A 17,996-nucleotide genomic window follows, 5' to 3' on the forward strand; every position below is an offset into this window, starting at 1 on the left:
ATATGGAAGCAATTCAAGTGTCCATTGATCGCTGAACAGATAAAGAAGATAGAAATATGGAATATTAGTCATAAAAGAGAATGAGATCTTGCCATCTGCAACAACTTGGATAGGCCTACAGGGTATAATGCTAAATGAAATAAATCAGACAGAGAAAGACAAATGCCATATGATTTCACTCCTTTGTGGAATTCAAGAAACAAAGCAAATGAACAAAGAGAAAAAACTGACAAACAAAAAAACAGACTTACATACACAGACAAATTGGTGGTTGCCAGAGGGGAAGTAGGTGGGGGAGGGAGGTTGAAATAGATAAAGGATATTAAGAGCACACTTACTGTGAGGAGCACTGAATAATGTATAGAGATGTTGAATCATTATATTGTACACCTGAAACTAATAGAACACTATGTTAATTATACTACAATAATAAACAAAATGAAAAAAAATAGCCATCTCAGTAGAGAAACTACAAAAGAAAACATGAAAATTCTAGAATTGAAACAGTATTAAGTGAAAAAATCTTTAGATGGGTGCAACAGCACATTTGAGGTGGCAGATAAAAATCAATGAACTTTGAAGATCAATAGAAATTATTTTTTAAAGACAGAATGAAAACAGATTGAAGAAAAATAAGCAGAGCCTCAAAGATTTGTGGAACAATATTAAGCACACCAACAGATGTGTATTAGGAATCTCAGATGGAAAGGAGAGAGAAAAGCAGGAAAAAAAATATGAAGAAGTAATACTGAAAAAATCCCCCAACTGGATGAAAAACTAACAGATTCAAGAAACTCCGCAAATCCCCAGGAAAAGAAAAAATTTTGAAAAGATCCATATCTGCTAGATCCATCCATTAGTCAGAGAAAGACAAATACCATATGGTTTCACTCATATGTGGAATTTAAGAAACTTAAAGATAGAATACAAACTGGTGGTTGCCAGAGGAGAGGTGGGTGGGGGAATGGATGAAATAGGTGAAGGGCATTAAGAGCACATTTACCGTGATGAGCACTGAGTAAGGTATTGATTATTGAATCATTATATTGCATACCTGAAACTAATATAACACTGTATAAAAAGATCCATACCTATATATGTCCTATTGAAACTGCTTAAGACCAAGACAAAGAGAAAATCTTGAAAACAGTGAAAGAAAGAAATGTTATTAGTCATAGAACAGTACATCTAAAGGTTGATTTCTCTTTAGCAACAATGGAGGCCAACCTAAAATAGCCAGAACAGTCTTGAATAAGAAGAGTATAGTTGGACAATCCACACTTCTGATTTCGAAGCTTACCACAGAGCCAGAGTAATCAAGACATGGTAATACTGGCATAAGGATAAACATTTAGCTCAATAGGATATAATTGACAGTTAAGAAATAAACCCTAACATTTATGGACATTTGATTTTTAACAAGAGTACCAAGATAAGTGGGAAAAAAAAGTTTTTTCAACAAGTAATCTTGGGACAACTTGATATCCACATGGAAAAGAATGAACGAGGACATCTACCTCCTGCCTTGTACAAAAGTTAACTCAAAATGGATGATAGACCTATATAAGAATGAAAACTATAAAACTCTCAGGAGAAAACATAGAAGAAAATGTGTGTATTCTTAAGTTAGAGAAAGGTTTCTTAGATCTAATACCAAAAATTACAATCCATAAGAGAAAAAATTAGGATTTTAGACTATTAAAATAACAACTTTTGCATTTCAAAAATTAAGAAAATGAAAAGGCAAGTTACATACAAGGAGGAAATATTTGCAAATCACACATCTGATAAGGGACTTGTATCCAGAATATATAAAAACTCTTGCAACTCAGTAATAGAAAGATACATGACCCAGTTTTTAAAATGACCAAAGAATTTGAATAGATATTTCTATAGAGAAAATAAACAAATGGCCAAGAAGAATATGAAAAGATGTTTGACATCGTTAATCATTAGGGAAATACAAATTAAAAAACCATAGTGATTTACTACTTCACACATACTAGGATATATCAATAGTAAAAAAGAAAGATATTAAGTGTTGTCAAGGATGTAAAGAAATCCAAACCATCACACGTTGCTGGTAGGAATGTAAAATGATGCAGCTTCCTTGGGAAACAATTTAACAGTTCCTCAACAAGTTAAATATAGAGAGGTACCTGGCTGGCTCAGTTGGAAGAACATGTGATTTTAGATCTTGGGGTTGTGAGTTTGAGCCCCACATTGGGGGTGTAGAGATTACTAAAAAATAAACTTTAAAAAAAAGTTAAATATAGAGTTAGCATGTAACCCAGGAATTCCACTCCTAGATATATGCATTAAGAAAATTGGAAACATATTCACACCAAAATTGTACACAAATGTTTGTAGCAGCCATATTCATAATACACAAAAGGTGGAAACAACCCAAATGTTCACCAGCTGATGAATGGATAAACAAAATGTGGCATATCTCTTTAATCATCCATAAAAGAGAACGAAGTAATGATACATTCTACAACATGGATCAACCTTGAAAACATTATGTTAAGTGAAAGAAGCCAGACACAAAAGGCAACAGGTAATATGATTTCATTTATATGAAATGTCCAGAGTAGGCAAATTCATAGAGACAGTAGATTAGTGGTTTCCAGGGGCTGGGGGAAGGAGAGAATGAGGATTGACTGCTATGGATATAGGAATCATTTTTGGAGTGATGAAAAATTTCTGGAATTACTGGTAATGGTTATGCAACTTTGTGAAAATATTAGAACCATTTATTGTACACTTTAAAAGGAGGAATTTTATAATATAAAAATTATATCTTAACCTGTTAGAAAAGAATGCAGTGAAATGTTGTGCTTATGGTTGGGAAGAACAAATATTGTTAAAGTGTCTATATTATCCAAAGCGATCTACACATTTAATGCAATCCCTATCAAAATACCACCAGTTCACAGAGTTGGAACAATCCTAAGGTTTGTGTGGAACGACAGAAGACCCCAGATAGCCAAAGCAATCTTGAAAAAGATGTAGCTGGAGGCATCACAATTCCAGACTTCCAGCTCTATTACAAAGCTGTAGTCATCAAGACAGTATGACACTGGCACAAAAACAGATACATAGATCAATGGAACAGAATAGAAAACCCAGAAATAAATGGTCAACTAATCTTCAGAGAAACAGGAAAGAGTATCCAAAGGAAAAAAATCCTTTGAACAAATGGTGTTGGGAATACTGGAGCACTTTTTACACCATACACAAAAGTAAATTCAAAATGGATGAAAGACTTAAATTTGAGACAGGAAACCATCAAAATCCTAGAGGAGAACACAGGCAGCAAACTCTTTGACGTTGGCCATAGCAACTTCCTGCTAGATATATGTCCAGAGGCAAGGGAAACAAAAGCAAAAATGAACTATTGGGACTTCATCAAGATAAAAAGCTGCACAGTGAAGGAAACAATTCAAAGGCAGCTTAGAGAATGGGAGAAGATATTTGCAAATGACATATCAGATAAAGGGTTAGTATCCAAAATACATGAAGAACTTATCAAACTCAGCACCCCCCCCAAAAAAAAATCCAGTCAAGAAGACAGGAATAGACACTTTTCCAAAGAAGACAGATACGTGAAAAGATGTTCAACATCTCTCATCATCAGGGAAATCAAAACCACAATGTGACACCACCTCAGACCTGTCAGAATGGCTAAAATTAACAAGTCAGGAAACAACAGACGTTGGTGAGAATCCTCCTACACCTTTGGTGGGAAGGCAAGCTGATGCAGCCACTCTGGAAGTGTATGGAGGTTCCTCAGAAAGTTGAAAATAGAGCTACCCTATGACCCAGCAATTGCACTACTGGGTATTTACCCAAAGGATCAAAAATACTGATTCAAAGGGGCGCATGCACCCTGATATTTATAGCAGCATTATCAACAATAGCCAAATTACGGAAAGAGCCCAAATGCCCATTGACTGATAAATGAATAAAGATGATGTGTGTAGATATATCATATTTATGTATATATATATAAAATATATAATGGAATATTACTCAGCCATCAAAAAGAATGAAAATCTTGCCATTTACAACAATGTGGATGGAGCTAGATTGTATTATGCTAAGCAAAATAAGAGAAAGAAATATGATTTCACTCATGTGGAACTTAAGAAACAGAACAGATGAACATAAGGGAAGGGAAAAAAGAGGGAAGCAAACCATAAAAGACTCTAAACTTCAGAGAACAAACTGAGGATTGCCGGATGAGAGGTGGGTGCGGAGGATGGGATAAATGGGTGGTGGGTATTAAGGAGGACGCTTGTGTTGGGCACTGGGTGTTATAAGTAAGTGATGAATCACTAAATTCTCCTGAAACCAATATTACGTGATATATTAACTAAAATTTAAAGATTTTATTTATTTGAGAGAGAGAGAGAATGAGAGATAGAAAGCACGAGAGGGAAGAGGGTCAGAGGGAGAAGCAGACTCCCTGCTGAGCAGGAAGCCTGATGTGGGACTCGATCCCGGGACTCCAGGATCATGACCTGAGCCGAAGGCAGTTGCTTAACCAACTGAGCCACCCAGGTGCCCCTTAACTAAATAAAAATAAAATCTTAAATAAAAATTTGAGAAAAGAAAATAAAGTGCTGAAAGAAAAACCTGGCAACCAGGAATTTTATAGCAAGATAATTCTTAAAAGCAAAAGAAAAAAATCCCCAGGCAGAAAAAAAGTGAAGAAAATTTTTTGTTAGCAGAACTTCTCTAAAAGTAATTCCAAAGGAACCTTGAAGCCTGGAAGAAATTACACCAGCTGACATATAAATCTACAGGAAGGAATAAAGAATACTGAAAATGGTAATCATGGGGGTAAATATATAACAGTGTGTGTATGTGTGTGTATTTCCTCTTATTTAAAAAAATGGAAATTCTTTAAAACAATCTTAACAGTGTATTACTGATTTTGTAACAAAGGTAGATGCAATAGTGTAACAAGGAGAGAGAAAGAAAGCAGTCAGTATTGGAACAAAGGTACTGCATTTTACCAGATTAAGTCAGTATGAATCTGAAGTAGAATGTAAGATATAGAGGCATGTTGTAGTTCCTAAAGTAATCATGAAGAAAATAACTGGAAAACTACATGCAAAATATCAACACACGAATTAAAATGGTGTATTAAAATTCATTTTTTAAAAGGCTAGAAGGCAATAAAGAGGAAGCAGAGATATAAAAGACATGGGACTTGGAAAACAGTGAAATGGCAAACATGAATCCACTGTATCAGTAATCACATTAGATTCTATTAGACTAAATGCTCCAGAGAAAAGGCAGAGCTCATCAGATAGGGTAAAAAAAAAAAAAAAAAAAAGCAAGATCCAGCTGTATGTCGTCTGCTGAAAACATGAAATTAAAAAACACAAGTTGAAAGTAAAATGATGAAAAAAACATATCATGCAAACAGTAGCAATAAAGAGAGCCGAAGTGTTTATATTAACATCAAATATACGTTAAAATGAGAAATATTACAAGACAAAGAGCAACGTTTTATAGTGATAGAAAGGCTAATACATCGAAACATATAACAAATAGTTATATAATAGTCTCATGTATTAGTAACAGGAACCCCAAAATACACAAGCCAAAACTGACAGAATTGAAAGGTGAAATAGATAATTCTACAACTACAGTAGGAGGTTTTAATAGTCTTGTTTCAGCAGTTGATAATACAGCTAGACAGAAAATAAATGAGAATATAGGAAGGCTTAAATATCAGTGCCAACCCACCTGGCCTATATAAAACACTACATAATAGAATATACATTATTCTCAAGTACATATGAAGCATTCTCCATTACTGGCAATAAAACAAGTCTTAATAAGTTTAAAAGGATTAAAATCAGACAAAGCATGTTCTTAACCACTATGGAATTAAATTATAAATCAACAGAGGAATGAAATCTGGGAAGTTAGCCATTTGAGAATTAACTTCTGAATAACCTGTGAGTCAAGAAATTATAAGCAAATTAAAAAATATCTTCAACAGAATGAAAATACAACATATTGAAATTGGTGGAATATAACTGAAGGAGTGGTTAGAAATTTACAGCTTTAATCACTTACATTAGGAAGAGAAATGTAGAATCAGTTATTTGAGCTTCCACCTTGAGATGTTAGAAGAAGAGCAAATTAAAACAAGAGAGAGAGAATAATATAAAGTAGTATAGAAATCAGTGAACTAGAAAAGAGAAAAATCAGTGAAATCAAAAGTTGACTCGTTGAAAAAAATCAACATTGATAATCCTTTAACATAAAATAGTAAGAGATAACATACAAGTGATCACAATTTGGAATGAAAGAAGGGTCATCACTACAGAACCCAAAGAGCTAAAATAATTGGAATATTATAAACAACTTTTTTTTAAAAGATTTTGTTTATTTGACATAGAAACAGGGAACACAAGCAGGGGGAGTGGGAGAGGGAGAAGCAGCCTTCCTGCAAAGAAGGGAGCCCGATGCGGGGCTCCATCCCAGGACCCCGGGATCACCACCTGAGCCGAAGGCAGATGCTAACTGACTGAGCCATCCAGGCGCCCAGTATAAACAACTTTTTGTCAAAAAATTAGACAAGTTAAATGAACACATTCCTAGAAAGATCTAAATTATAAAACATGACATCCAGAAAGCGTCAGCTCTCCACCTGGTTCTCCGTCTGAGAGGTGGCTGTTAATTCTTCAGTCTTGAATTCATAGTGCCCAGTGATGGCATTGCTCTGCACTATAGCCATTTGCCCCAATTTAAGTTTAGAAATTACCAGTTTCAGTAATAGCTGAATCACTGGTTTTCTCAGTAGCTGTTCAAAATGTTAATAAAAGTTTTGTTGCATGGTAGCATAAAAAAAAATAAAGAGAATATCCAAATTGAACTAAAGTAGTTGAATTATTAATTAAAATTCTTTTCCTAAAGGAGAAACAAACCAAGAAACAGACTCTTAATTATAGAGAACAAACTGGTGGTTATCAGAGGGGATGGAGGGTATGCGTTAAATAGATGATGAGGAATAAGGATTGCCCTTGTTTTGATGAGCACCAAGTGATGTATGGAATTGTTGAATTGCTATATTGTATACCTGAAACTAATATAGCACTGTATGTTAACTGGAATTAAGATAAAAACAAAAAAAAATTTCCTAAAGTAAAAGCAGAGTGCAGATAGAGCTTTACTGGTGAGTTCTAGCAAACATATATGCAAAAAGATAAAAATCCTACAAAAAAACTCTTCCATAAAATGGAAGTTTTTAAAAAGTTTACTGCCAAATTTTATGAGGTCACTATAAGCCTGATACCAAAACAGGATTAAAACGTCACAAAAAATGAAGACTACGGACCATTATCTCTCAGGAATATAAATGCAAAATTCTTAAGATATTGGCAAAGTAAATCCAGGAACCTATGAAAAGGATTATACACCATGACAAAGGAGGTTTGTTCCAGGAATGCAGGGTTGATTTAACATCAGAAAAATTATTGAATGTACTAGCATTATATGACTAGATTCAAGCTCGAAACCCACATAATTACCTCAAAAGATGTACAAAATGTATTTTACAAAATCCACCAGCTATTCATGATTAAAAATACTGAATAAGAGAAGTAAATTTCCTCAAATGAAAAACGTACCGTTGACATCATGCTTAATGGTGAAAGAATACTCTTCCCCCTGCCCCCAACAAGATTAGGGAAGAAAACAAGAATGTCTGCTCTCATCACTTCTATTCATCATTGTTCTGTAGGTCCTAGCAAGTTCAAGTCAAGAAAAAGAAAAGACATTGACACTGGAAAGAACAGAAAAACTGTTCTTGTTTCTAAATAATGTAATCTTGTATGTAGAATATCCTGTGGACTCTACCAAAAGCAACTATATCATATGTGAATTTAGTACACATTATAAGAACAATGTAGAAAAATAAATTGTGTATGTATATGTATATGTATATATATATGGAATGAACACTCCAGAATTAAAATTGGGAAAACTGTTTTCTCCAGAATAGCATAAAAAATGCTTAGTGATGAATCTAACAAAGTAAGTACAAGATCTCTACCCTGAAAATGATGAAACGTTGCTGAGAGTAATTGAAGACCTAAATAAATGGAGAGTTGTACCATTTCATGGGTTGGAAAATTAAATATTGTTAGGATGTCCCCTCTTTCCAAATTAATCTATGGATTCAAAGCAAACTCATTAGAATCCCAGCAAGCTTTTGTGTAGAAATTGGAAGAGCTGATTCTGATCAAAATTGACAAGTAAATCCAAAGGACATAAAGAACCAAAACAATTTTCAAAAAGGTAGATTTACCCTACATAGTTTCAAAATTTATCATAAAGCCGCAGTAGTCAAGACAATGTATTGATGTAATGATAGACCTATAAATCAATGGAACAGAATAGAAGTCAGAAGTAAACCCACACACTTATGGTCAATTTATTTTGTATAAAGGTGCCAAGTTAACTTAATGGGAGAAAGAATAGTCTTTTCAATAAATGGTGCTGGAACTGTTGGATATCTGTGGACAAAAAAAAAAAAATTAGACTCATATGAGTCATACAAAGAAAAACTTAAAATAGCTCATATATCTAAGAGAGCTAAAACTATAAAACTTCGAAGAAAATGTCAAAGTATTTGTATTCTTAGGTTAGGAAACAGTTTCTTAGATGTGATGCCAGAAGCACAATCTGTAAGAGAAAAAAATTGATCATTTGGACTCAAATGGATTTAAAACTTGCTTTTCAAAAGTTACCATTAAGAAAATGAAAATCCAAGTCATAGACTGGAAGAAAAAACTGACTAATCCTACATCTGATAAAGGTCTTGGAGCTGTAGTAATATATAATGAACTCTTACAACTCAGTATTGAGAGGGCAAACAACCCAGTTTTTAAAAGTAGCAGAGAATATATGCAAATGGCTAATACACATATAAAAGATGCTCAGCCTCATCAGGCATTAGGTGTTGACCATACAACTGCACAAACACTAAAATCCAAAACACTATATACTAGATGTTGTTGCAGAGAAACTGGAGATTTGTACTGCCGATGAGAATGTAAAATAGTACGGTCTCTTTGGAAAACAGTTTGGCAGTCTCTTGCAAAGGTAATCATATAGTTATCATGTGACCCAGCACTTTCACTGGTATCTGTCCAGGAGGAACAAAAACTTATATCTACACAAGGCTTGTACATAAATGTTTACAGCAGCATTATTCATAATAGCCCAAAACTGGAAACATTCAGTTGTTCATCGGTTGGTGAATCCTTAAACAATGTCATAAATCCATATGATGGAATACTAATCAGCAATAAAATAGATCAGACTACAAATACATGAAACAACATGAATGAATCTGAAAGCGTTATGCTAAACAAAAAAAGCCTGACACAAAAGAGTTCATATGGTGTTCCTCGAGTTTTATGAAATTTCTAGGAAAAGTAAAACTCTAAAACATAGATAGATTCGTGGTTGGCTGGAGCTGGGAATTACAGATTGGACTGCAGATGGGCACAGTGGAGCTTTTTTGCAGGTGATGGAATTGTTTTACAACTTTACTGTGGGATGGTTGCATACCTTTATAAATTTACTAAAAATCATTAAACTATACTTGCAGTGAGTGCATTTATGGTATGTAATTACACTTCAGGAAAGCTTTTTAAGAAGTTCATCTATATGTTCATTTGTAAAAAAATGAAATAAACCAAAATGATGGTGGTTATCTATTGTTTGGGGATTATAGGCAGATTTTATTTTCTTTATATTTTCTCTACTTTTCAAGTTTTCTGTAATGAGTATGATTATTTTAATAAAAAATGTAAAAAAAACCCAAAAATTGTCTCTTTGGGAGTGTTGGCAAGAAAAATGTTTAGTTTCAAAAATGAGAAAAATAGGAATTCAGAATTATTTTCATTAAATTTTAAAATGTCAAACTAAAGAAGCAAGATTAGGGTTACCTTACTTTTCATAAGCCAAATTCTGCCTATATCCTATAATTCAGTTTTTTTTCTTTCTATAGTGTATGTCTGGATCCTATCAAGAAGCTAAAACTTTGCTGAAATCCTACTTGCAGCAACATGGCTATGGCTCCTGGATTGTGAAATCTCCCTGTATAGAGCAATTTAGTATGTGATTTGGGCAATCCATTGTCATATTAAAAATCTTTTATTTTTTGGTGTCTTTGACTAGTAAATATATTTTAAAAATTTTGGTGGTTTGCAGCTTCCACAACCAAAGTCTTGCAACAGCAGTGTCCAGAGATTGCTGATAGTAATAATTTACATTAAAATATTGGGGAATTTTTTGTGGCCTTTTGGAAAAATTATTACCTGGGTCATTATGCAGCCATTTTGCTTTTATTTTTACAGGCATTATAAAGCCACTGCCCTTTTTGTACTTTAAAAGAAAATTTCTTTTAAGTTTTTGCTTTAAAGCTATCTATTTAGCAAATATACTCAACATTGTTTCTGGGTATCTCATTCAGGTTGTTTCTTTTTAAATTAAAAATTAGAATCCAGGAATACAAATAATAGTTTTTGCTCATTTGTTGATTAATTCAACAAACATTTGAGTGCCTAATATTTGCCAGGAACCATGTTTGTGTGATAGTGAAAAACAACAACTAGAACACCATTTCTCATGTCTAAGAAGTTTATGAATGCAAACTGCACATATACATGCAGAAAAATGTTCACCATTATCTTCTGATTAAAGGTCATCATAAATGCTTTAAATAAGATTGACTATTTTCAAGTGTTGTGTAAGATTCATCCAAATGTGATTTAATATTTATAATTTAGATAAGTAGGGATTTCTGATAATCAACAAAAATTATTTAGCTTTACACTTATATTTGTTTATACAGTGATTAGATCAAAAGAGAAAGTTTAGTTATACTTGAATTAGGCTATATATCCTCAGTGAAATTTTGAGTTTGTTCCATACTTCAGCCTCTTCAACCTATTCCTTAGTTTCAATCACAGATTAATTAAACATTATTGGTCTCAAACTTTGTTCCTCCTAGCTTGGGTCTTTATAATCTCTGATGAGGTCAATATAAGTTTTTTGTGTTTTGTCTATTCTAAAAGTATCTTTGCAAGATTGAAATTGATACTAGTGGTTGTCATTCTTTGTTCAGAGATAGAAGCTTGATAGAAAGGACTCTAGACTGCCCTACATCAAAAACAGCAATGCTTATTGCCTCTTTTATGTTTTATGGTTGTATAAGATATTTTGCTTGAAGAAAAACAAACTTCAAAATTCAGACTTCTAAATTTCAACTTATAAAATTGTTCAAAAGCCAGGGACGCCTGGGTGGCTCAGTCAGTTAAGCGGCTGCCTTCGGCTCAGGTCATGATCCCAGGGTCGTGGGATAGAGTCCCACATCAGGCTCCCTGCTCGGTGGGAAGGCTGCTTCTCCCTCTCCCACTCCCGCTGCTTGTGCTCCTGCTCTCGCTATCTCTGTCTCTGTCAAATAAATAAAATCTTAAAAAATTGTTCAAAAGCCATTAGTTACATCTAAATTTAAGTCCTCTTTTAGTCTCAGGTTCTGTTATCTGAGATAAACATTAAAGGATAGATAAAAATTGAGAAGACTGAAATGAGAGAGGGGATGTATTCCAGTTGGAAATAATAAAGCAAAGATCAGATGGGAAATGTTACAGTGTTTGAGACTAGAGTATAGAACACTGGATGGGTAAGTTGAGTGTTGAGTCTAGCAGATGTTCTCCTTTGGGTCATCAGAAGGGAACCCTTGAAGGATTTTGTGTAGGAAAGTGATATACATTAAGACACCATTCCACAACATTTTTTTTTTGTTTACTTATTATGGAAATTTCCAAACATACAAAAATAGAATAGTAAATGAATCCTCATGTACCCATCACTCAGCTTCAAAGTTATTAAAACATAGCAATCTTTATTTCGTATATATCTCCCCATACTGGATTATGTTAGAACAAATGCCAGACAAGTTATTTTTTTAGTTTTATTTTTTAAGTTTTTATTTAAATTCCAGTTAGTTAACATACAATGTAATACTAGTTTCGGTGTACACTAGAGTGATTCACCACTTCCCTGTATCACCTGGTGCTCATCACAACAAGTGCACTCCTTAATCCCCATCTCCTGTTTCACCCATTCCCCCACCCACTTCCCTCTAGTAACCATCAGTTTGTTCTCTATAGTTTAGTCTGTTTCTCGGCTTCTCTCATCTGAAAATACTTTGAGACACATCTGTGAAACATGAGAACTCTTTAATACACACACACACAAACACACACATATACAATGTATAGCCACAATCCAGTTAGCACACCTTAGTAATTAATAGTAATTCTACCAATATCTATTAAGTGTTGTATAGATTGTTGGAATCAAGATCAAAATCAACATCCATATGTTGGAATTTGTATGTTAAATATCTTAATCTATAGATTTTCTCTCACTTTTTTTCCTTTTAATTAGTTCCTGAAAAAAACTAGGTTCTTAGTGGAGTCTTCCACAATCTCATTTTTGCTGCTTACATTTCCATGTCATTTAGTGTGTTTCTCTGTGATCTGTATTTCCAGAAATCAATAGTTAAATCTAGAGGCTTTCAAATAGAGGTTCAATTTTTTTAGCAAGAATACGTCATAGGTAATTTTGTGTACATTCATCACAAGACACAATGTGTGACTTCTCTCTTTTTGTAATATTAGCAGTCATTGATCATTGACCAATTCTGCTATTGCATTGGGGATTGCAGGTGATAAATTCTCTCATTAGATGGAATGCTTCTGTTAAATGTTTGCTTATAGATGATTTGATGACCTGGGATGTAGTTGGTCCAAAGGCTAGATTGTTTCTCTGTATGTTTTGAAATAGTTGGTTCCCTGTCATTTTTTAAAGTTCACCAGTGAGAATTTTTTAATATCATTATGAATTTAAACATATTTGTGTTTCTCTCATTACAATTCATATTCATATTGTTCTTTTGTGTCAGTAGGAACCTATTCTAAACCTCTCAGTGTTTTTCTTCTAGTTGATGTTTCTAATGCTTTTTTAAGTAATATAATTTTGTATGTTTTATTTTCTATTTGTTGCTGACATATAGACATAAATCTAATTTTTTATGTTGGCCTTATATCCAGTGCCCCTGCTAAATTAATTCTAAAAGTTTATCTGACGAGCTTTTGGATTTTCTTCATACACAGTCACGTCATATGCGAATAATGACAGGTTTATTTCTTCTGATCCAATCTTTATCTTCTAATTTCTTTTTCTTGCCTTTTTTTGTACTGGCTATAACTTCCTAGTACAAAGTGAATAGCAGTAGTGTAGCAGTGTCCTTGTCTTCTGTGAGAACCTTGTCACGTTGATGCCTTTGTCTTCTGTACATGATCCCAGGAGTCTTTGTCAACTTCCTTTATTTCTCTTATGACCAGATGTTCTTGCCTCATCTTGTGCCTTTGTTGCTCCATTCTTGGAACTAGTAATTGCACCTCCCCCCACTCATGCATGTGTGTACGTGTGCTCCCCCACCCTCTAAAAATAAATAGATAAATCTATAAAAAATATATAACATATCTGTAATACACGGTATTATACAGAAACATCTAGCTTTTATCCCTGTCCCTTCCTGAGAATATGTGTGCATGTGTATTTTCTTTTTGGCTTTACATATACACACATAAATATATGTGTATGCATATGTACATAAAATTATTAGGTTTTCATTTCTTTATTTTTAATGTAATCATACACACATACCCATAAATATATGGATAGTCACTTGGGTGGTTCTATATTTTTTTGCTATTACAGTGCTCTAGTGGTAGGGTTTTTTTTTTAATTTTTTTAAATTAACATATAGTGTATTATTGTTTCAGGGGTAGAGGTCTGTGATTCATCAGTCTTACACAGTTCACAGTGTTCACCATAGTACCTATCCTCCCCAATGTCCATCACCCAGCCCCCCATTCCTCCCAACCCCCTCCACCCCAGCAACCCTCAGTTTGTTTCCTGAGATTAAGAGTCTCATGGTTTGTCTCCCTCTCCAGTTTCTTCTTGTTTCATTTTTCTCTCCCTTCCCCTATGATCCTCTGTCTTGTTTCTCAGATTCCTCATATCAGTGAGATCATATGATAATTGTCTTTCTCTGATTGACTTATTTTGCTTAGCATAATACCCTCCAGTTCCATCCATGTCATTGTGAATGGCAAGATTTCATTTTTTGATGGCTGCATAATATTCCATTGTATATATATACCACATCTTTTTTATCCATTCATCTGTTGATGGACCTCTAGGCTCTTTCCATAGTTTGCCTATTGTGGACATTGCTGCTGTAAACATTGGGGTGCACGTGCCCCTTCGGATCACTACATTTGATTCTTTGGGGTAAATACCCAGTAGTGCAATGGCTAGATCGTAGGGTAGCTCTATTTTCAACTTTTTGAGGAACCTCCATACTGTTTTCCAGAGTGGCTGCACCAGCTTGCATTCCCACCAAGAGCATAGGAGGGTTCCCCTTTCTCTGCATCCTCACCAACATCTGTCATTTCCTGACTTATTAATTTTAGCCATTCTGACTGGTGTGAGGTGGTATCTCATTGAGGTTTTGATTTGGATTTCCCTGATGCCGAGTGACGTTGAGCACTTTTTCATGTGTCTGTTGGCCATTTAGATGTCTTCTTTATAGAAATGTCTGTTCATGTCTTCTGCCCATTTCTTGATTGGATCATTTGTTCTTTGGGTGTTGAGTTTGATAAGTTCTTTGTAGATTTTGAACACTAGCCCTTTATCTGATATGTCATTTGCAAATATCATCTCCCATTCTGTTGGTTGTCTTTGGTTTTGTTGACTTTCCTTTGCTGTGCAAAAGCTTTTTATCTTGATGAAGTCCCAATAGTTTATTGTTGCCCTTGCTTCCCTTGACTTTGGCAATGTTTCTAGGAAGAAGTTGCTGCAGCTGAGATCAAAGAGGTTGCTGCCTCTGTTCTCCTCAAGGATTTTGATGGATGCCTGTTTTGTGTTTTTAGGTTGCTTAGAGTAGAAGAGACTAGAAAGTCAGGAGGCCATGACAGTAGCCTAATAAATAATGATGACCCCAACCAAGGTTGTGACCAGTTATTAAGGGAAGGATAAATTTAAGTAGTGATGAGGAGATAGGACCTAAAAATAGAATATATGAAACAAAGGAGAAGACAAGATGAAAATGATACCATGGGTATGTACTATACAGAGGCTGAGCTAGAAATTGGAAGTATTTTAATTATAAGTAGAGGAGTCAAGAATGATGTGGCTGAAAATATTTGAAGTTTTGACATATATTTTTAAGGTGGTAATAAGATCATCAAGTAGAGATATTCAGCGATTAGAAATACAGGTATAGAGACCTTTGAGAAAGTTTTAGAGTAAGGATAAAAAATTAGGAATCACTTACAAAGAGGCAGTTCTCAAATTGTGAGAAAAGATGTTTGCCTTTTCTTGGGGAGCATGAAAAAAATATTAGGGCTAGATTCCCAAGAAACTCTTATATTTTGCATTTGGAAAAATAAGAGGAAGCAACAGGTGGATGAAGAGTGAGGTTGGCAGAAAGAGGAATTTCAAAGAATAGAATAGGCATTCTCAAGTGTTCTACAGGTCAAGGAGAATAAGAACTGCAAAAATATCACTGGAATTGACTACCAAGATTCTACAGATGACCAAAATAGCTGTTCCCTGAGCTGAGTGCTCAGAAGAGGCATCACTCCAGGGTACTCTGATTGAGCAGATCTGGGAAAAGCCCCCAAATCTACATTTTAACAATTTATTGCAGATGATTTGATATGGGTAGTACATTGACCACACTGAAAAACACCACCCTGCAAAGTAATAACATTTTGGTGGTAGCAAAAAGATCGGTCACAATTAAGGAATAAATGAGAGATGAGGATTTGGAGTCAGTGATTGGATTCTTTTCTTTCTAGCAGCTTGGTGGTGAGACTAATGAGGCTGTGTTTGGGTTTTTTGGATTTTTTTGCTTATAAGATAGAGATTTCATCAATGTGCCTGATTTTATAGTAGAGCCACCCAATGTGATACTGATGACTTGTTTTGGGGAGTAGCGGATGTCAGGTCAGATAATTGGCCTAATTGCAATCAGATCAGCTCTGTTTAGGGAGTTTTGGGTGATGTGAATGTATTACTGAACTGGCTCAAGCCAAAATGGGGGAAATAAACTATGAGTACGTAGAATTAAGTGGAAGTAAAGCAGTTTCCCGGAGAGGGCAAATATTGAGAGAAGAGGAGATTGTATTCAGGGTATTTTCAAAGTTTGAATGCTTAGATATTTAACTCTGGCCTGTATTTTGTCAGGTTTCCTTCACCTTCGGTCAGTTATTAGATATAATAGTTGAAATCTAGGCATAAAAAATGCTTATGAATTGAGGTTTAGTGTTCATTCCATTCAATCTTTGAGGGATCTTTGTGGTGCCAGGGACAGCTAGAGTCCTGGACAGTCAACCCTGGCGTTAGGCATCCTATCACTTACCCCTGTGTTCAGTAATGCCATTTTCTTGTCTGTGCTGTGGTATGAAAAAGTTTGGAAAGCAGCATTCTAAACTTTTTTTTTTTAGATTTTTTTTAAAAATTTGATTTAGTTAACATATACTATATTATTAGTTTCAAGGGTAGAATTTAGTGATTCATCAGTTGCGTATAACACCCAGTGCTCATTGCATCAAGTGTCCTCCTTAATGCTCATCACTCAGTTACCTCATCTACCCATTCACCTCCCTTCCAGCAACCCTCAGTTTGTTTCCTACAGTTAAGAGTCTCTTATAGTTTGACTGTTTTAATCTTATTTTTCCTTCTCTTCCTCTATGCTGTTTTGTTTCTTAAATTCCACATGAGTGAAATCATATGGTATTTGTCTTTCTCTGACTTATTTCGCTTAGCATAATACACTCTAGTTCCATCCATGTTGTTGCAAATGGCAAGATTTCATTCTTTTTGATAGCTGAGTAATATTCCCATACACACACGTACACACACACACACGCACACACACACACACACACACACACACCACATCTTTATCCATTCATCTGTTGATAGACATCTGGACTCTTTCCACATTTTGGCTATTGTGGACATTGCTGCTATAAACTTTCGGGTGCAGGTGCCCCTTCAAATCACTATTTTTCTGTCCTTTGGATAAATACCTAGTAGCGCAATGCTGGGTCATAGGGTAGCTCTATTTTTCATTTTTTGAGGAACCTCTATCCTGTCTTCCAGAGTGGCTGCACCATTTTGCATTCCTACCAACAGTGTAAGAGGGTTCCCCTTTCTCCACATCCTCGCCAACATCCGTTGTTTCCAGAGTATTACGTTTTAGCCATTCTGACCAGTGCGAGGTGGTATATCTCATTGTGGTTTTGATTTGTATTTCCCTCGTGGTGAGTGGTATTGAGCATTTTTCCATGTGTCTGTCAGCCTTTTGTAGGTCTTCTTTGGAGAAATGTCTGTGCATGTCTTCTGCCCATTTCTTGACTGGATTTTTTTGGTTTTGGGTGTTGAATTTGGTAAGTTCTTTATAGATTTTGGATAGTAGCCCTTGATCTGCTATGTCATTTGCAAATATCTTCTCCCATTCCATAGGTTGCCTTTTAGTTTTGTTGATTGTTTCCTTTGCTGTGCAGAAGCTTTTTATCTTGATGAAATCCCAGTAGTTCATTTTTGCTTTTGTTTCCCTCACCTCTGGAGACTGTCTAGTAGAAAGTTGCTGAGGCTGAGGTCAAAGAGGTCAAAGTGGTCCAGTTTCATTCTTCTGCATGCTGCTGTCCAGTTTTCCCAAAACCATTTGTTGAAGAAACTTTTTTTCCTTTGGATATTCTTTCCTGCTTTGTCAAAGATTAGTTGACCATAGAGTTGAGGGTCCATTTCTGGGTTCTCTGTTCTGTTCCATTGTGCCAGTACCGTATTGTCTTGATGATTACAGCTTCCTA

General features: G+C 34.9%; 1 protein-coding gene across 5 annotated transcripts in view; it reads left to right on the forward strand.

Moving 5' to 3' along the window:
- ADAD1 (adenosine deaminase domain containing 1) overlaps window positions 1-17,996 on the forward strand; it is a 113,486-nt gene that overhangs the window by 43,073 nt on the left and 52,417 nt on the right. For 3 of the 5 annotated variants that reach the window (XM_027600634.2, XM_027600633.2, XM_027600635.2), the window contains exon 12: window positions 10,046-10,151. The exons of 1 other annotated variant lie outside the window; for it this stretch is intronic. In XM_027600634.2, coding sequence (XP_027456435.1) covers window positions 10,046-10,151 — 106 coding nt within the window. Of the gene's footprint in view, window positions 1-10,045; window positions 10,698-17,996 lie in introns of those variants that run through there. One more of the 5 variants, XM_027600637.1, reaches the window with a different exon arrangement.

This window comes from Zalophus californianus, chromosome 2 (genome assembly GCF_009762305.2).
Source record: "Zalophus californianus isolate mZalCal1 chromosome 2, mZalCal1.pri.v2, whole genome shotgun sequence".
Classification (NCBI taxonomy): Eukaryota; Metazoa; Chordata; class Mammalia; order Carnivora; family Otariidae; genus Zalophus; species Zalophus californianus.